This window comes from Sipha flava, unplaced genomic scaffold (genome assembly GCF_003268045.1).
Source record: "Sipha flava isolate LNK unplaced genomic scaffold, YSA_version1 251_pilon_pilon, whole genome shotgun sequence".
NCBI lineage: Eukaryota > Metazoa > Arthropoda > Insecta > Hemiptera > Aphididae > Sipha > Sipha flava.
The window spans coordinates 27,879-48,112 of NW_020272903.1; the positions used below are offsets into that span (position 1 = coordinate 27,879).

At 30.0% G+C, this 20,234-nt stretch overlaps 1 protein-coding gene across 8 annotated transcripts in view; it reads left to right on the forward strand.

Moving 5' to 3' along the window:
• Positions 1-14: 14 nt before the first annotated feature.
• LOC112684524 (regulating synaptic membrane exocytosis protein 2) overlaps positions 15-20,234 on the forward strand; it is a 37,869-nt gene continuing 17,649 nt past the window's right edge. For all 8 annotated transcript variants that reach the window (XM_025556085.1, XM_025556079.1, XM_025556080.1 and 5 more), the window contains exons 1-3: positions 15-786; positions 3,445-3,649; positions 12,944-13,249. In XM_025556085.1, the coding sequence (XP_025411870.1) occupies positions 575-786; positions 3,445-3,649; positions 12,944-13,249 (723 nt within the window). In that variant the 5' untranslated portion in view covers positions 15-574. The remainder of the gene's footprint in view (positions 787-3,444; positions 3,650-12,943; positions 13,250-20,234) is intronic.

The following is a 20,234-nucleotide window of genomic DNA, read 5'->3' on the forward strand; positions in this document are numbered from 1 at the left end:
GCTGCCGCCGCCGCCGCCGCCGTCGTCGTCGTCGTCGTCGTCGTCGCCGCCGTCGTGTCGACGTCGTCGTCGTTGTCGCTGTCGTCGCCGCGTATCCGTGTGCGGTGCGAACACCGTAAGCAGAACACGATAAAACCGCAAAACACCGATCGTCCGCTGCTGCTTCTGCTGCCCAAACGATATTACAACATCGACCGCTGATCGTTACCGTTGCCGTTCCGCCGCGTCGTCATCGCGTCGTTCGCGATCGCCGGTGCCGCGCCAAAACCGTCCGCGTCGCATAAGTGGTTCGCCGTCACGCGTACGTCCACCGCAACAGACCGCACGCTTTCACGGCCCGGCCGGTCCAGTGCGGCCGCGACGCGACCGCCGGCGTCACAGTAGCGCGCGTTCCGTACGTCTTGGTGCAACGCGCCCGTTGAACGCACCACCACCGCCGCCCGTCACCATCTAACCTGCGACACAGGATCGCACCAGCCTGCGCCATCGCGGTCATGTTAGCGTCGCGGCCGCAGAGTCGTCGTCCCGAACATGATGATGGTATGGCCGAGCGCGACACGTCCATGGGCTGACCATGATCGCTGTGCCGGCGCACGGGACGACGCACATTGCACCGTCGTTGTGCCGGGTGGTGGCGCTTCTTAGTGCCGTGTGCTGGTGTTGGGTATTGAGAATGGCCGCCGAGATGCCGGACCTGTCGCACCTGACGCCCGAGGAACGGGAGATCATCGAGTCCGTGGTGCACAGGCAGAAACAGGAGGAACAGAAGGAACAGGAAATCATGAGGTTGGTATGACTGGTCGACGTGTGACGACGGCATGTACCTTGCATATTATTATAATAGTTATAATAATAATAATAATAATAATAGTAGTTATAATAACAATATTAGTAACAATAATACGGAGTTGTGGTGCGTCGCCACCGCTACCACCGTGTCTACCTATATCGCTGCCGTCGCCGCCGCCGCCGCCGCCGCCGCCGCCGTCATCGTCATCGTTGTGCGACGGCGGTGGCAGCGGTGGCGGGGTTGAACTTTTGAACTTTACCGCGTTAGCCGACCGCGCAATACGATACGTGCGCGTCCGCCAAACGAGCGATTATTATCGCCGTACGGTCGCTATCGCGGGGCATTGAAGTCGTCGGCACGAGAGGAGACGCTCGGATTTTTGATGACAGTGACGCGCCCCGGCGACGTAGCCCCTCTCCCGTCCACCCCCGCGACCACCGCTTCCGATGTTCGCACCGATCACGCCGCTGTCCATCGTTATGGCGCGGCCGGTGGGTGCGGGGCGTCCACCCCGGCATCATAACGCGCGCTTTTGTGCGTACACCGTATGCAATCGTCAAAACACGCTGCCTTCCGATACCACCACATGTCCGTCACCGGTTCACCCTTTTACCGCTCGGTTCCATAGCGCATTACCACCCCGTACCCCATCCTCGTTTCTGATTTATCGTGAACAGTTTCCGGGAAAGGGAGAGTAAAATAGTTGCGCCCCTTAGGATTTTCCGCCAAGGTTTATACCGTTTGATGTTCCGTCCGATCGGTTCGATATCAGTACCTGCATAATACAACATTTTTTTGTAGACTGAGATTGTAAAACGGAAATCGAATCCATATACATTTTTTTTTATATTATTATGATTACAAACGGTATACGGTATTATGCTACGTGTCGGTTTTTGTTTTTATTCGTACCTGTAGTATACCTATCTTTCGATGGTATACAAAGAAAAAACAATGAACAAATAAGTACACTATTTTAGAAAAACTTTATTAAAAATGAAATAAACACACAAATTTTCGGATATCAAAAAAACTCACTATCCAACCGTCTCTCAGTCGAGACCCGCACTGTCCCCCTACTGTCTTGTTTCTGTCCTTAAATATTATTTTATAAAGTGCTGCCTCAGCTTATTTGCTTCATTGGCCTAACATTACGCAATTTAAGAAGTTATATTTGTCTATTTTTTTGGGGGCACATGCCATATACAACACTCCCTTATGTTAAAAAAAAATATGTCCTCATATTTTAAATTTAAAACTATGCAATGTAATGTATACAATTATATAATACTAAATTTAAAAAAAAAATAAATATAACTAATACAACATACCGAATATGTGTTACAACTGGGTTGATATAATACCTATTATAAATTCTCTCCCGATGAACGTTTATTTATTAATTGACTATTGTACTGTTATCGAGCAAAAAGTACTGGATGAGAATATCGATTTTTCTAATATCTATCGAATTCAATTTAAACACACACACACACACACACACAAACTTATACACGTGTATTATAAAACAAATATTTTTGTTAGGTTATCAAGTTTCGATCTGTACATAATTGATCGATTTGCATACATCTCTCCATCCCCGTTTTTTCGAAATATTTTGGTTTTTTTTTTTTTTGTCCGGGATTTAATTTAAACTCACGAATAATATACACATCGTTATTAAAACCGAAAATTAAATGATAACTATGATTTTGTCAATAAAACCTGATTTTGTATCAGTGTCGTATAATTTTCAGGACAAAATCGGATATTTTTATTCCGTTAAAGGATTCATTGTCATATTTATGGACTTAAATGATATCCGAGAAAACAATCTAAACAAATAATTACTAAAAATAATTTAATTTTTATGCAAAGGTTTGCGTGTTTAATTATTTTTGTGGTCTCATTTCGCAAGTCTTGTGGACATGTGGACAATACCACTGACGTATTCGTTTTTATTTTTAATATTATCGTTAAAATCATTATATTTTTTTAACTGGAGTACCTAATTGAGATTGTAATTTTTGTGCATTTCCTATAAAGTACTCGGTTTATCTCTCACGTATAAAGTATAACAATAATTAATCGTGTGTAATAATAATATACAATAAGGGTAGGCTGGCAGCAGCTATTTAACATAATATTACAGAACTAATAAAATTCGATAATTATATTTCATCATAAATGTCGGATGGGAAATTAAACTACCAAAATCGTTTCCTAATTAGCATTAAGCTATGATTTTTCTGAATAAATGTTTTTTTTCCGGTTACACCATAATCAGCACATTAATTCATGACAGCGCTTCATCTGCGAATACCGTCGTATTTTTCGACACGTTAATGTATATTTTTTATACTAAATTGTATATTAATGCATTTTCTGGTATTTTGATGAACGTTTATTTCTGTTTAAAATCTAAAAATAAGTAAACAATCAATATTTGGTTCTTATTATTTTGTGGTGCTAAACTAAAATGAAATCGCAACAGAGTTTTCGATTGTTTTATTACATAAAGGTAAGAAACATGTATACTGTAATGAAATGAACTTGTCACTAAATAATATTAAAAAACAATAATAATAACATTAGTAGAAAATAAGAATAAATTATTTTTATATTTTTTATTGATTTTTTAATTTCGTGTGCAGGCGAAAGCAAGAGGAAGTAATTTTGTTGGAAGAAAAAATCCGGCAACGCAGTGAACAGCAGAAAAAGGCAGGCGTAGAGTTGGACGCAACTTGTCACATATGCCTGAAGACCAAATTTGCCGATGGTGTTGGACACCTGTGCAACTATTGCGGCATCAGATGTTGTGCCAGGTGTGGTGGCAAGGTTACCCTGCGTTCAAGCAAAGTAAGTATTCATTTGGTTTTCTATACGAATTATTAAAAACAAATTGATTAAATTCCTAACCCAACCCATATGTCTTAAAACTTTTATCATTTATAACTCGTATACCGTCAATACATTTATAAAAATGATAATGATAATGTGATTTAGAGTCCATTACTTTACATAATTTGTAATTGATGAATCGTTATTTATAATGATGACGAAGTAGAAAAATATTGTCTAATGTAAAAAATTAAAACCTAAGTTAATACAGTTACAGTTAGTTGCTTGAAATGAAAATAAATTAAATTAAATCCAACAAATGTTATGAAATTGTTAATTTGACTTTAATGGTTTGAAATTCAGTACATAGTTGCCTTTGAATATAAAAAGCCGATTGAAATGTTAGCTCAAAGTCCTTGTTCGTTGTATAGTACGTAATTATGTGTTTAAACACATATGACTAATTGTGTAACTAAAAACCATGCTTTGTTTGTTTGGTTATGTTTTGCAACTATTCAAAATAGGGAACAATAATTTTTATCACTCAATAGCTTACATTTATCGTGTATTTTTAATGTCTTTCGAATTATAGAAGCAAACGAAGTCAAACAGGCCGATAAAATAAGATATAATAAGTAGGGCAGTGAAGTTATTGCATTATTAACTCACTATATTGATTGCATTATTGCATTAAAATGTATTACAAATCGCAATTATTATTTTTAAAATTGTATTAAAAAAGAATAAATTAATAAATAAAATAAAATAATAATAATAATAATAATAATAATAATAATAATAATAATAACTAAATTCAAATGTTGCTTACATTATTGCATTGCACTATAAATGGTTTTTTTAAATTTTCAAAATCCAATTGTTTATTGTAGCAAAACAAATTTTTACATCGGGAGAAATTTATTTCTACATTAGTGGTTGTGATTGGCGCGTACTTAAAGTAGGTTAAATCACCGCTGGTCAAGTCTTCTGGTAATCCCTCCATCGACTGAATTACTCTACTTAAAATGTTGGATATAAAAACAATTTTTTTGGTATCCCTCATGTTTTTGTAAACTTCTTTAACATTTCTGGTTTATTCAAATTCTATTTTGTCCAGTGATTTTGTCTATTTTAGTTTCAACATTTTTAACTATAGATAAAGCTTCGATTAATAAGAAATATTGGGTTTCGAGCTTCGTTATTTCTCCTAGTATGAAATCATAATTTGGTTAGAATGAATATAAAGTTGGTTTCTATTGAATTATTAAAAAAAAAAAAAATGTTGAGTTTCTTTTATAGAAATAGTATCATTTAAATTTAATAATTGTATTACTTTTTTTATTTCTATAAAAATAGTAAGACGCCGCTAATTAATCCATGTCCTCCATCGAGTCATAGTGGGCTGAGAAGGTAAATTAATACCAAGAGTTTCTTCAAATAACAAAATATGAGAGTCTAAAAATATTTGTTTTACTTTGGCAATAAGCTTGTCAACTTTTGGAAAAAACTTATTATGTTTTCTTTTATTCTATGTATACCTCGAGCTAAACAAATTATGTGCACTATTTTGGAATACAAAACTTTAATTTTGGAGGCTGCTTGGCCATATAAGGGGCCGCATTAAATAAAAATACCTAAACGTCATTGTGACGTATTCCATTTGGCCATAATAAAAACAAGAACTTATCAAAAAGTTTAGCTATTGTTGAATGGTCAGCTTTTACAAGAATGTCTGTTGCGAGTAAAAATATCTTATCAGGTTGATAATTTCTGAGGTTTCAATTACAACGTTAGCTATAAAACATTCAATTTACATCTTCGTAATAAACATTAACATTTATTTTGTAAAAAGTAGAGACAGTTTGAATTTCTTTGTCAGTGTATTTTTCCAAAAATGAATAGAAATTTATAATACTAATTTTATGTAACTATTAACCTTGACATCAGTTCTTCACATTAATCAAACGAAAAATTGACTTTTTTTTACTTGTTACTAATTGTTGAACTTTTGAATTTGTTTTCTTGGTTTTCTTATTTACTGACCTAGAATTTTTATAAGTTTTGAGATGTTACGTCACAATATATCGTACATCGGCATATACTTGCATTTCACACATTTTGCAAAAAAGAATACTCCCATCAGTTGAAAAAATATTATCGCCAAATTCAGATACGTAATTTTTAAACGACCGATTACTTCGTTTGACTTTCAGCATTTTAACGGATGAAATAGATATAATAAATGACTAAATCTATTTCAAATTACATCATGATATCCTTTTTTTAAATATAACTGAATATCTAGTAGTATATATTTCATTGGAAAAAAATGTTTTATCTTAAAGACTTAAATGTAATAATCGCACTATAAAAATATTAATAAATATTTTAACAAGTATATAAATTTGTTCACAGCAATATTCACTTAATTTTTATTTTATACATTCAGTCAAATAAGTAATCTTAAATTTACACAAAAATTATGAAAAATAGTTAAAATTGGAGGAAAACTAAAAAAATCGCCAAAATTGCATTTGTTGCTTACATTTTTTTTTGTTTGAAATAAGAGCTTAACAAAACATTTTTGAGCTCACTTAACAATAAAAATAAGCATTTATAAAAAATATGTAAAAACAACAAATTCACTGCCCTAATAATAAGTTATACTTTCAAATTAATGTTTTGAAATTTGTTTAGTTTATAACCAAGTGTTTAAAGAAAATATGTCATTAGTTTAATCTTGTTTATACTGTATAGTAAAATTATATGAATGCTGATTTAGATAATATACACTAGCAGGGGTGCAGTTTAAAGTTTTAAAATGAATAGCAAATAATGTAGATAGGCCAAATTTTCCTCAGTTTTTTTTATTATCAAAATCAAGTTTTCAAAAAGTCACGCAAAAATGTAATAGATGTTTTCTACATGTTCGTTAAATTATGCTATAAAATCAAAATACCTACATTTGTAATAGGTTCTTTGGCCTTGCAATCAGCGTCCATGTCAAGATCGATTGAGGGAGGGGAGGGGGAGGAAAGAATATAGGTAAAGACATGAGTAAATATTAAAATCTCCGCTAGACAAAAATGAGACTGGATTAGTGTACTAAGGAAATAAATTACTAACTTATATTACAAATTAAGTTGGCTTCTAAAATATAAAGCCAGTACTATAGTAAAAAATAGGGTCCTAACAAGAAATCTCTCTCTAAAATACTCTCTTATGAATTTAAATAAATTAAATCAATTTAATGTTTGTATACATTTAATTTCTTTTACATTTTTTAGACAATATATTATAAATTTAACTAAATGTGCGATTAAAAAAAAAAACATTTTTTTTTTTTTATTAAATTTAATTACAATTTACTCACATCATTAAGTACAATAAGTAATTTAGATAAAATATATAAACATGGCAAGAGAAACAGAATAGGTAGGACATTTAAAAAAAAAAAAAAAAAATCTTAAATATTTTAATCTCTAATTATATATTTAGATAAAGTTTTATACTATATTATTACCTTTTGTTCGGAAAAAATTAAAAAAGCGTATGGTTGTACTTCCTACTCAAAATGTCCAGAGGTTATATTGATTTTAAAAAGAGCATAATTATTTTTAATACTAGAAAATTGTATTGCATTGAGTTAGTTATAGTTATAAAAGGTTGTTTATGATAATTTGACATACCCAATTGTTAAATTTAGTATAAGATATGTGCTTGATTCAAAATATTGACCTTTAAATGACAAAGGAAAGAATGGTTTGTTCGATCGTTCATCAAATAAAATGCATTTAGCCGACTTTGATGGAATTCATATAAAATAGTTCAACGTTTTTAGTCAAATATTTCAACAGTCAAAAGTAGTTTATGTGAAACAAAATGACATATATAATTGGTAGTACAATTTACTACAGTAAACAGTAACCATGGTTGTAATTTATTTACGTGAAAATAATTGTTAATAATAATTCATTTTATTAGTATAATTTGATCTAAAATTCTATAATTTTGAGTTATTACACTGTTGGAGGAAATTAATTATATTTTAAACCATTGTTGAATTATTTCCCAACCGTTGAAACAAAATCTAACCTAACACATATAACAGATATATAACTTTTACATAATTATTGCACACATCAGTGAGTAAAATTAAACATTAATTTACCACGAAATTGTACAATTTATGTATCATTAATGGTTTATATATTTTTTTATAATTATTTTATGTTAAAAAAAGACAATCATAGTGTCCTTTAAAAGGTTAGTTAATACAATTAATAATGCTCGTCGACCATTTTATTATAAAATAATATATATATCAATATTTTAAAATTTCGTTGGAACTTTTTAAGTATACTTGTTCAAATTATATTATGAACAAATAATTTAGAGTACATGCATAATGTATAGGTTTATGTATTATACATATTTACAGTGTAGTATAAGAAATATCTGAACCTCGCAAATATATAACTTACGGGCAATTATAATTATGATAAGTTTAAATAATTAATTGTCATTTATTTATGTAAATTGACCATGAAAAAATATTAATCAAATAATTTAACACTTTCTGTTTTACGGTCCATATAAATTATTAAAAAAAACTTTTTAATGAATAAAATATCAACAATCAATCATGATATTAAAATAATAAACATTTATATAAGTGTAATAATAATTGTATTGGTAAATTAAACGCATGAATTTATTTTATTTACGAACTGTGAAAATTAACTATGTTATATACGATTCCATGATTGAAAAAATAAATTTTCTAATGTCTTATCATAATTGTATACTCGTTAAATAACTCATATACATTATATTCATTTTTCGTTACTTATAATAATATTGTTATGTAATACAATTTTCGTTTAAGATAATTTTAGTTAAACTAAGAAAATAAACATATCAGTTAGGTATTGTTTTATTTATATTTAAATAATCATATATTCTGATATTACACATCTATATTTTGATACACTTTAATACAACTATTATTTTACCTCTTGTTGTTTATATTCGAGTGTAATATTTTGGTAACATCAATTTGAATTCCAATTTAATATATTTTATTGGATTGTATATTTATATAGATATGATCTATTAACTAGTTGGTTATATTTCATTTTTAGTCATAAATTACGTAAAGTGATTTTAATTATATAATTGACGTATATATATATATATTATATATCCTATGTTATAATTATAATTTTCTTGTCAGTTTGGTAAGAATTAAATCGAAAATACGAGATGTGGTTTCGACAATAAGTTTTTGTTTAACTCGAAAACTATAATCTCGACTATAACAACAACATATGTTCCGTAACAAGAGCATCCTTTTTCAGTATAAAGGTTTTGCTCAATGAGAAACTAGGTACTCCGTAGCAGCTACTGTTACAATATGACGTGTGTTTGTGTGCAATGCGTTTGTAGTATGCGAGTGTGTTTGTGATAAAAGTCTGATCATGGCTTATGAGTTTACAGAATCAGTTACCCTTTGACCTAGTTATTTACATATTCACAATCTGACAATATAATACGCTCGTGAACGTTTCATGCAAATAATCTAAGGGTGCAGAAAATATATTTCAGATAAACTTCAGTGTTCCGCTTCCTTCCCTTAACGTTCTTATGTCATACATATATATATATTTATATTTATCTATTGATCGCTGTTGACGTGGACACGTCAAAACGTTTTTTTAATCGATTATTATTCATAAGCCATGCGAAAAATATCATCCGTTTATTGATAATACTTGTACATAGATATTATAGAAATATTTTTTATCAGTTTTATTTTTATTTTCATTGGTTCCATTTGAAAACGTTTGTATAGAATATGAAAAAAAAAAGAAAAAAAAAAAGCGAAAATAAACTGACGAAAAGCATCTGGTTTTAATTAAATTGACACATTTTAAATTCGAAGCTCGAACTTTGGCTTACGTCATAAACGCTGCTTTTAAAATATTATCATACACTGTAACACGTAAGTAGTTGTGTATTAGACGTTTGTTTTAACACTTAGGGTTGGTGATGATTGGTTGGTCGGCACAGGGTTGCAGTGTACTTATATATTATATTTGGGTGCGGAAGGAAGGCGACGGGAAAGTTCAGCAGCGCTGCGCACGTGTACAACTATATACTTTATATCACAAGAATCGTTTACATTTTTTGCCCGCTCGCAGTTTTATTTTTGGAAAAAAAAAATCGCATTGTTTTCTATTAGTTTAAAGTTTTTTTCGATATCATTTCTCTCTCTCTTTTTCTTTTTCTCTTTTTCTCTTTCCGTCTCACTCTTTGCCTTTGTCTCTATATTTCCCTGTCTTTTTCTCTCTATCTCCTTCTCTTTGCCTCTCTCTGTTTTTCTATCTGTCTCCCGCGCGTGCGTCGTCGTATTGCTTTTAATATGAAAACATCGCCACTGTCGTCTCCGCCTCTGCGATGGTCCCGGTGAAACGCGCTCATATATACGATATTATATTATATACGTGGAAGGTTTGTAGGGTGCATTCAACTCAAAACCATCCGCCCCTTTTTCGGTGGGAGGAATGACGTTACGGATTCCGGAACATGACGTATGTTATATTGATCGCCGGCCGCGGTAGCGGAGTACCACCGTCGTCGCTGGTCGTCGTTTTCCGTGTGCGGAAAGAGCGCACGGCGCAGTACTATAACTCCGCACGGATATTTGTTTTTCAATTTTCCTAACATCGTTTTTTTTAACGGTTCAATCCACTTGGATAACGTGCATTGCCACTCTGTTCGCAAAATATGGATAATCAAAATCAAATATTATTACACGATAATAATTTATTAAAACGTAATAGTATAATTTTATTGATATATTATAATATAAAATCATTATTAAGTTGTTTCATCCCTTCATACGAACTCGCAGAAAAATAATAATATTAATATTGAATGCCTACGGAAAGGATATATAAAAATGATATGGCCGTGGGGAAATACGATAATAGTCAATATTCTTAAATTGTTTAGTATTGCAGTTTTATAGTTTGAGAACTCAGAAAACTAAGAGACAAACTATGAAATAATGCAAAAATACTTATTTTGGTAGTACAACTAATTTTTAAAAAAATTAATTAAAAAAAAATTGAATTAACTTTTTAAAACAAATGAAAGATGATATAATTATCATGTTATATTTTCAATTTTTCCACTATTATCGTGTTTCCCTGTAGCCATTTAAATATATATATACTTATATATACTTATGTGTATTTATGTGTATCACAAGGGGAAAAAACACAAACAGTCGTTTAATGTACTAACGAGTTTATAAACGAGTACGCTCGCACAGAGGGTACCTACAGCAGACTGTATAGATACAGTGACCCCGTTTAGAGACGTCGCCGCTGAATCGTGTACTTATATAATGATATTGAATTTGTTAATATTACGATGTGTGTGCACGTGTGTGTAGGTAAGTGTATGCGAATTGTTTGTATATTACATGGCATAGACAGGAGACTGCGGAGGAACCATAACGACGTGTTTACTCAACGCCAATATTTTTGGTTGCATGAAAACTTGTGTAGATATTTGTGTGTATGTGCGTGTTTGCACAATGTCCTACGGAAATATTTCAGTCTGATCGAAATCTCCGACAAGGAAAAATATATATCCCACTGACATGAACGATTTTATTGTGTGTACTATAATTCCGCGTTGTGTGCTCAGAGACTATTAGAATCGCATTTATTCGAGTGAAAATGAGGCGCATTTAACGATTAGGACTTAGCTAGACAGAAAATACTTCGTCGTAAAATTTTTACGACCTAATAACCCCTTTGGTACTATATTTCACGTTTTTAATACATACTTGTGCTAATTTTTTCAAACACTTCTACAATGTACATCCGTGCGGAATGGAGTAATTATTACGATTTGTTAATAAATATTAACACACCCACGCTCATACACGTGAAATAAAAATGTATTGTTAATTTTATTGAAATACGGATATATCTTAAGTTAACATAGGAAAATCATGAGTTTTTTGTTCAAACGCATCTCAAATACATTTCGTTTGTTTCCGATACTGGGTCTATCCCGGTAAAGAGAAAATAGTAGATCTGAGTAGATCGAGACTAAGGCGGGAAGATATAGTTAAAGAGGATGTGACTTCAGAAGGCGATCCAATTCTTACTAAAACATTTGGTAAATTGGTTGTGAGATGTGATGGTTTTAGTGGCCTAAATGGTTTTAATAACAAAAAAATAATAAATAAATAACTTTTCATACGTTTTTCGGTGGCACTTACACATTAGTGGCTATCTGGTACAGATACATATAATAAATGCAAATGATATAACGTAAATGAAGCGGAGGAGGGGTTTGAGAGGCCTAGAATACCTACAAAAAGCTGATCAGTAAACCCACTGACGACGCCTTAATAAATAATACCATTACTTTATCAATAGATTTTCTATTGGATTTTGATAAATTATTTGAGGTTCCGAAGTAAAATTATTTGTAATGTTTACAGATTTTATACTTTATGAATATATTATAAAATCGTGTCATAAATTCTGATTAAGGAATTTAAACTTAATCATATGGATATTATAATAAACGTGTGCCCTGGATACAACCTTAGCACTTTCGCATTTCTTTGATGGTAAATTAACTCTAGTAATTAAATACTATAATTAAATAAAATAATTTTTTTATCATTTGATAACTTTGAACTAGTATTCTTCACGTTTTGATTATTTTATACTAATTTTATATTTTAAAATATTATTTATAAAAGGAGTAATTTTCAATTTGAATTTTTATTTGAAATATTTTATAGACATTTGGTGACTACTTGTAAACATTCGTTAATAAATTAATAAATATAATGCATTTTTATTATACTTCAAAACTATAAAAATAAACAAATAATCTAATGTTATGTACGGTTCAATAACATTAAATATGATAAATTATTTTGAATGCATCAACATTATAATATATACATATATATTCGACGCTTTAAAATATCACTCTGAAACACTAGAATAGGATCTTATTTTGAGAATTTATCATATTGAAAATAAAATATTTACTTTTCTATTTGTGTCCCAAATAATTAGTTTAATTAGATTAAACAGAATTGTGGTATAAATATGGTATGGTAATATATTTCTTTGGTACCTATTCGTGTATTATTCCCTACTGTGTATGATTATTATTACGACTCTACGGCTGTTTAACTACGTATACGATAAAACTATGTGTTATTTGATTATTCCTTGTCTTGACGTACTGGAAATGTTTTTTTCATAGGTGATTTGGGTGTGCATATTGTGTCGGAAAAAACAAGAGCTCCTCAGCAAGTCTGGGGAATGGATTAACCACGGTATGGCTGCCGCAGGTGGTGATCCCCGACGTTCTGAGGTGTCGTCCCCGTGCATGATGTCAGACAAGAGGCCCAAGCTTGAAAGGGCGCATAGCGCAGTGGAGAAGGAAAACGCACCGTTGTTGCAGCGGTCCAACAGTCTCCTTCGACGCCAATATTCCCAACAGGAGCCGTCCAGCCGGAAAGAACAAGAGCACGGAGTTCCTGGAGGCCACGACGAGTATTATCGCACGGTAACGTAAACATTCTGACCGATATTATTTTATTCTACATAGGAAAAAATGGTTTATCTTGAACACACGAAACGGCTGATTGATATTAAATATCAATATTATTCGTAATATAATAGGTAGTAATAATAACATGATGATATGGAACGTCTTGTATCGTTCCGATCAACTTTAAAACATCAATCACCTTGCTACTAGAATGTATCGATAGACGATTGTATAATACTTTTTATTGTGATAGGTATCACAATATGAAATAGAAATTAAACCGTTTAATTTGTAATTTAAATGTTTTACTCCAAATTCACAATACCCCTTCCCTCGAAAACCAATCCTGGTTGCACCACTGATCATTATAATATTAAAATTATATTGCTTTGGCCACATGACGACGTTATCGGCTATAAAAGCATAAATCACGTGCAAAGGGTTTATGAGTTCAAACTGCCTCCATCTAAATAGTCTGGATTTCTTTTCCTAAACTATTGATGAAATTATAATAATAACTATGGTTAAATTTTACACGTATCCCCCCCCCCCAAATGGTATTCTGGGCACGTCCCTAAATTGCATTTGTATTATGGCATACACGCCGATCAACCATGCTTTTATTATTAGGTACGTTTACCTACTTGCCACATCTTGATCTTGGGGCCGTGGTTTAGTACTGCATGTTGGACATTACTTTGTTTTTTCTCCATTTATTTTTGACGTATAATAATAAACCTTACGAAACACACATATGAAAACTATTAATTTAATTATTTATTAATTTATTAAATATATTACACATACACGTTTGTATCCGATGATGTTTTCACCGTCATCGATAAATAACTTTTTTTTGGTCCGTCCGGATGTCTTATAGGCAAGGCTTGAACTCTAAAAAGGGGTATTGAGATTATTATTATTTTTGTTTATAAATGGTTGCTATTGGTTTTAAATGTTTTAATAATAATATTTTTTTTACTTATAGGTAATAAAAAATAAAATATGTTTATAAATGGTTGCTATAGTAAAATTGTATAACAAAAAAAAAAAAAACCATGGACAAAATGTGCACGCGGGGTCCACAATCTACCGCAGGTAGATTGCCTACCTAGTAATACACTGCTCTCATAATCACACAAGTCTAGCAATTGCAACGCATTGTCTTGTCCAGCAAGTAATTTAAAAATAAATATAATATTAAATTTATATATATATATATATATATATATATATATATACATTAGAATCCGTTTAAGACGCTCTCCAAAGGATCAGTTACAAATAGCGTCTTAAGCGGGAAATCGTATAACGCAGGAACAAAAAATTTTTATTATATTTTACAATACATCCATGTTATATACATATAAATTATATTTCTTACTTTTTAGAGTGAATTATTACATTTATATTACCTATTTCAAAAAATCGTCTATCTTTCATTGTTTCAAAGTCTTGATGTTTTTTGAATACAGGGAATTTTCAATTTTATTAAGATGATGTAACGTTTCGTCAGCTTTGTCAAAAGATGCAATTAATTTTCTTAGCTCATTAACATGATCAAGTGCATTTGTTATTATTTGTTATTCGTTATCGTTATTATTAGTGAGGTATTTCTTTAAATGTTATACAATGCATATGTATATACAATATATTTTTATATGAACATAATTGACAAGACGAGCGTATTATCCGGGAACATAGAGTGTATTACCCAGAGTTAATTACATGTTAAATGTTGTCAAAATCAAGGGACTCGTAAAAATGAGCATATTAGCCGGAAAATCGTCTTAAATGAGAGCGTCTTAAACAGGTTCTACTGTATACATATAATTATTATGGAATGGAAGGGTTATCTCAATGCATGATAAAATATCTACAACAAGTTAGCCAACTTTGAATTGTTCATAATTATAATTATTTAAGAAAAGAAATTATGCTGGGTTCAAAGTTAAAAAAGCACAAATTTTTTTCCACATAACATTATTTGCAATTTTTTTTACGTTACAAATACGTTTATTGTTTATTTTAATCATTAATTATGATTAAAGAGTGGATTTAATTGATATTGTAACTTTTTATTGATACCCAGTAAATCAAATCTGATCAAATATGTATACGAATCTGATTAATTACAGTCTTCCTATTTAATTTAATAATGCAATTTTTGTATACTTCACGTGATAAAATAAACAAATTATTATTTTCAAAGTGATTTTACATAAAAAAATATAACTATGACGTAAATTTTTACAAGTAGTTAAATGTAGTTTAGGATTTGATTTTTTAAAATTACATTTATCTGAATTATCCACAAAACTCACAAGTTTAGAAGAATCAAATAGTTAATTACTTAATAATTTAAACATATTTAGTAAAAATACTAAACAAATACTAACTAAATAAAAATATTTAGTATAAATATTTTTATAAATATTCCCGGTCCCAATGGAAAAATAGTTAAAGATAAATTAAAATATATCTTAGAAAAAAATGAAAGATATAAAATTATTAAAATTTACTCTGAGATTATGACAGGAAATAAAAATGTTTATTTAGATACATCACTCAATTTTTAAACTATTTTAAATATGCATCGATAAAAAGTGTCGACGTTGAACGTACTTTTTCATTATATAAACATATTTTAAGTAACAGACGATACAATTTTCAAGAACACAATTTAGAGATGTATATAATTATAAATTTTAAAACAGGAAAAAGATATATTTTGTAAACATTATACAAATGTCCGTAATATTATTTAAGTAAGTAATTAATGATTATATATTTATATTTGATTTATATATTTGATATGATTTTACTATGTAATTTTAATGTATTTCATTACAATTTTGGTATCTTTTTAGTGCAATTTCAAATATTTTTAATGCAATTATATATGGTCTTTAATTATGATTAATGATATATTATTTTTAATGTTATTCAACATTTTCCGTTTTTCTTTTATTGATTTCGTTTATTTATTTACATTTTTTTCGTTATAACGTTATATATAACGTTTTGAAGCCCTGCTTATAGGTATATCATTGTATAATCTAATTAAAGCGTAGTATAAAGTAGTCATTATCATTGCACTTAAAATATAATTTTATAATAACAATTTAAGTATTTGACCTTGTTTCTGAATTATTATTTTGAGATATATTATTCAGTTAAGTTATAAAATGGTTTTTTATATTTGTTATGTTATGAAATTAGGTACATACAAATTGCTGATTATAACAGTCCATAATTTTACTATTATTACGATAATATTATGTTCGGTTTGCAGTATAATACATTTTTTAAATACGCGTGTTTGCATTTACATCGCTGCCGCTTTAAAACCATTTTTTGAAAAATATTTACTATTTATGTAGTACCGGAAAATATATTCCACAATTAAAATTCGATTTCGTTCTGTCTGCACGTTTTCCGTGTACAATCGGGAATGTAATATTCTTTGGGAAATAACTTCTGTTTACAATTTCCTCTCGGGAGTTCAAACACACACACGGAAAAAAAAATACTAATACTGGATGACGTCAGTAAGGCAGCCAGCCGTAACTTTTTTGTTAAATCTACGACCAACTCACCCCGGGATACGCATAAAAAATAAGGACACGTATAAAGGCCAAGCGGGAAAAATATGATAATTATTTTAAGAAAGGCTTCTTAAATAAATTGTTACGTTTAAAATTTATCGTACTAAAATTAGCTTTGTCTAAAACAATGATTTCATTTATGTACGTTCGTAACTTCGTAAATAAGAGGTAAGCTTCAATATGGTACTTTGCAATGTACTTCTACATTTAAACGTGCGTCATGTGCATGTCAGTGATACAAACAACTATATTTCTATGTATACGAATTGTACATAAACAGTAGTTCTACAAAACGTTTTTAATTTGTATTCGTATAAAAACTTCTGTTCAATATTTGATCCACGTGAAAAATCGTAATTTCGTTAGCGGCGAATGTATTATTATAGGTGAATTGTGCGTTATACGTTGGTATTGGGCTTCTATTGAATTAAAAAAAAAATTATAAATATAATTAATAATTGTTGGACATGAATATAATTGGTATTTAAAATGTCAAACTTCACGTCCAAAAACTGATATCAACGTGTTGGGTAAACGTATTAGGTATTATATGTGCAATAGACACCTGTCAATACAACAAATAGTTCATAATTATATGCAGGGCTTTGCACCCGAATCATTTATTTGGGTTTCGGGTGCTGGATGTATTCGGGTGTTCGAACACCAGAATAATAAATCTAAATAAACGTTTAGGTTAACCGTTGTTATTCGGGTTAATATTAGTTAATACGGGTGTTCAATAGTCTAAAAAAAATTACAATTTTTTATTGAAAGCTAATTCAAACTTCTCCCTCTTCCACAAAAAAAAATTCATTCGAAAAAAATGATACTTATAACTTATAAAATAGAATTTTCTAACAAGAATGCACAACATTCGTTTGGATTAAACTCGGTTTATTAAAATACATTAGTTATTAAGAACTTTTTCTAGAAACTACAAGAATTAAGATAATGGGAAATTAATTAGGTACCTATTTATTTTATTGTTGACAATTTGATTAGAGTCCTTGTCACTTATATAAATCTATAATGTACCTATAATATTATTGTCCATAATTTTCATGCATTTTATAAGTTTCCATATATTTATCTGTTTATTATTTTAAACATAGATAAGTGTTAATCCAAACAGCCAAATAAATACCAAATATCAGTAAAAATATATTTTTAAATAATACTTATATTTTAACTTATATTTTTATTCAGAAGAATCCTAATTATTTATTTGATATAATCAATAATATATGATATATAAATAAATAATAGGTACAAAAACGGGGTTTTTTTTTTTAACAAATTATCTATTAAATAATGCTTAATTGTAATAAATTATAAATATTTGTATTTTGTAGTAGGTAGCTGTAATAAAAAAAATGACTGAAATAATAGGAAACTGTAACATAGCATAGGTAAATAAATTAATAACAGCATAAATTCATTACTTAAATTGAATTTAATGTGTTATTGAAATTAAATGTATGATTATTTCTGGTTAAGTTGATTTAGCCTAAATGGTAAATAGTTAACCTAGCATCGAATTACGGTATTCATTACTTAATTTTAATAAAATCACTTGGGAAGTTGGTTGGAAAATAATACTAGATATTACTTATAGCTTATTGAAATTGATTATTACTTATTATTAGTAGTATTTTTTCACGAATGTCAGGACAACCATGTCTATATTTTATATTGCTGTAATAAATTATAATATAATATAATAAAAGTAATAAATTATATTATATTTATATTCTAAGAAATAATTTAGTATCGTTTGGTTTAATCAGAATCAATTAATGATTTTATTAGATTTTATTTTCAAGAAAGTATTTATTGAATTTACATATAATTAAGCGTAAAATATTTCTGGAACTAACCTTAAGAAATATATTTAAAATTATATATCATATGAAGATTGTAAAAAAAACAAAAAAATAATAGGATTTTGAGTTTACCAGGATATTTTATTCGGGTTTTGGTTAATTCGAGTATTTTGGAAAAAAAATCATTCGGGTTATATGAGGTTCGGGTGTTTGGATTTTTTAAATGTTTTTAAGGGTGTTACGGGTTCGGGTTAATTCGGGTGCAAGGCTCTGCTTATATGTATAATATGTTTACTATATTGGGTATTACAGTACGCCTTTACCATGTCTATTCTGACGCAACGCGTTGGTATATATATATTACTATCGTCTTTAATTTTGCACATTATTAACCACGTTGATTTTTAATAACATACCATAGAAGTCTGGAAGTTTGCAAATATAATACAATTTGATACGAACATAAGCGCACCCACAATATACTATTACCGTCGTAATGGTCGTGTAGAATATACTTGTTTTTAAACTAATTTCATGATTTAATACGCAATGAATAAACACTAAATCATTTGTTAAAAAACTCTTAAAAAACATATATTTATTTTTATAAATATGTTGTTGAAATTGCTTTCATAATATAGAACCCTTTAAAATCGTAACTGTTTACAAAGTCATATTTTACATGACTCCTATAATCCGATATATCCGTTTAATGAGTGACGTTTCATTTATAATTTCAAATCAGTAAGTACTCATTTCATTCAACGTCACGCCATATTTTTCAAGAGGACCAGAGAAGTATCGTTCTAGTTGCTATGTAACACGTACTTGTTACCTTTTAGTGGGATCTGGATGTTGCTCTCGTGACAAATGAGGGGAAGATGTGCATTTTTGATACTCATATTTCATAATAACTACTTAAAGTAACCAACATAAAAAAGCATTAATACACATGACATCTAGTTTAAAGTCGTATTAATATCCTGCATGCAATCTCATCCACATACCACAATCAAAGTACCTACACAAATAAAACTATTTATACTACCTATAGAGCAATTGGATTTATATCAATCAAGGGTAAGAAAGATTTACTGGAAAGATATTGTCTTTTTTATCGGTTTACAGGTCGTTCCATTGTCATTCTATGTATCTTCTTTGATTCGATGTCGTCATCTATTGTATATTATTGTAATCATATAGTTATTTTATATTAATTTATAGTCAGGGTGTGTGAAAGCAAATATCCCCTCTATCTCGTACCACCGTAATTAGTATACGAGTATATATGTATATATGTACACATAATTAGCTAATATTTTGGCTGAAGTATTCAAAAATCTATATGGAAAATTACTAATTTGGAGTGCTTTACTATGTCAAAGTACTAGAGTTTTGTTTAATTTTACCAGTGATGTTCACTGTTACAATTTAAATTTTATGTCCACATAATTTTTGAAATCACTGAGTATAATAGGTGTGATAAAATAGGACGTAAAATGATTGTCTATTTTAAATCGAACCGAAAAACATTTATCGATATTAAAAAAAGAAATTTCCGTTTCTCGT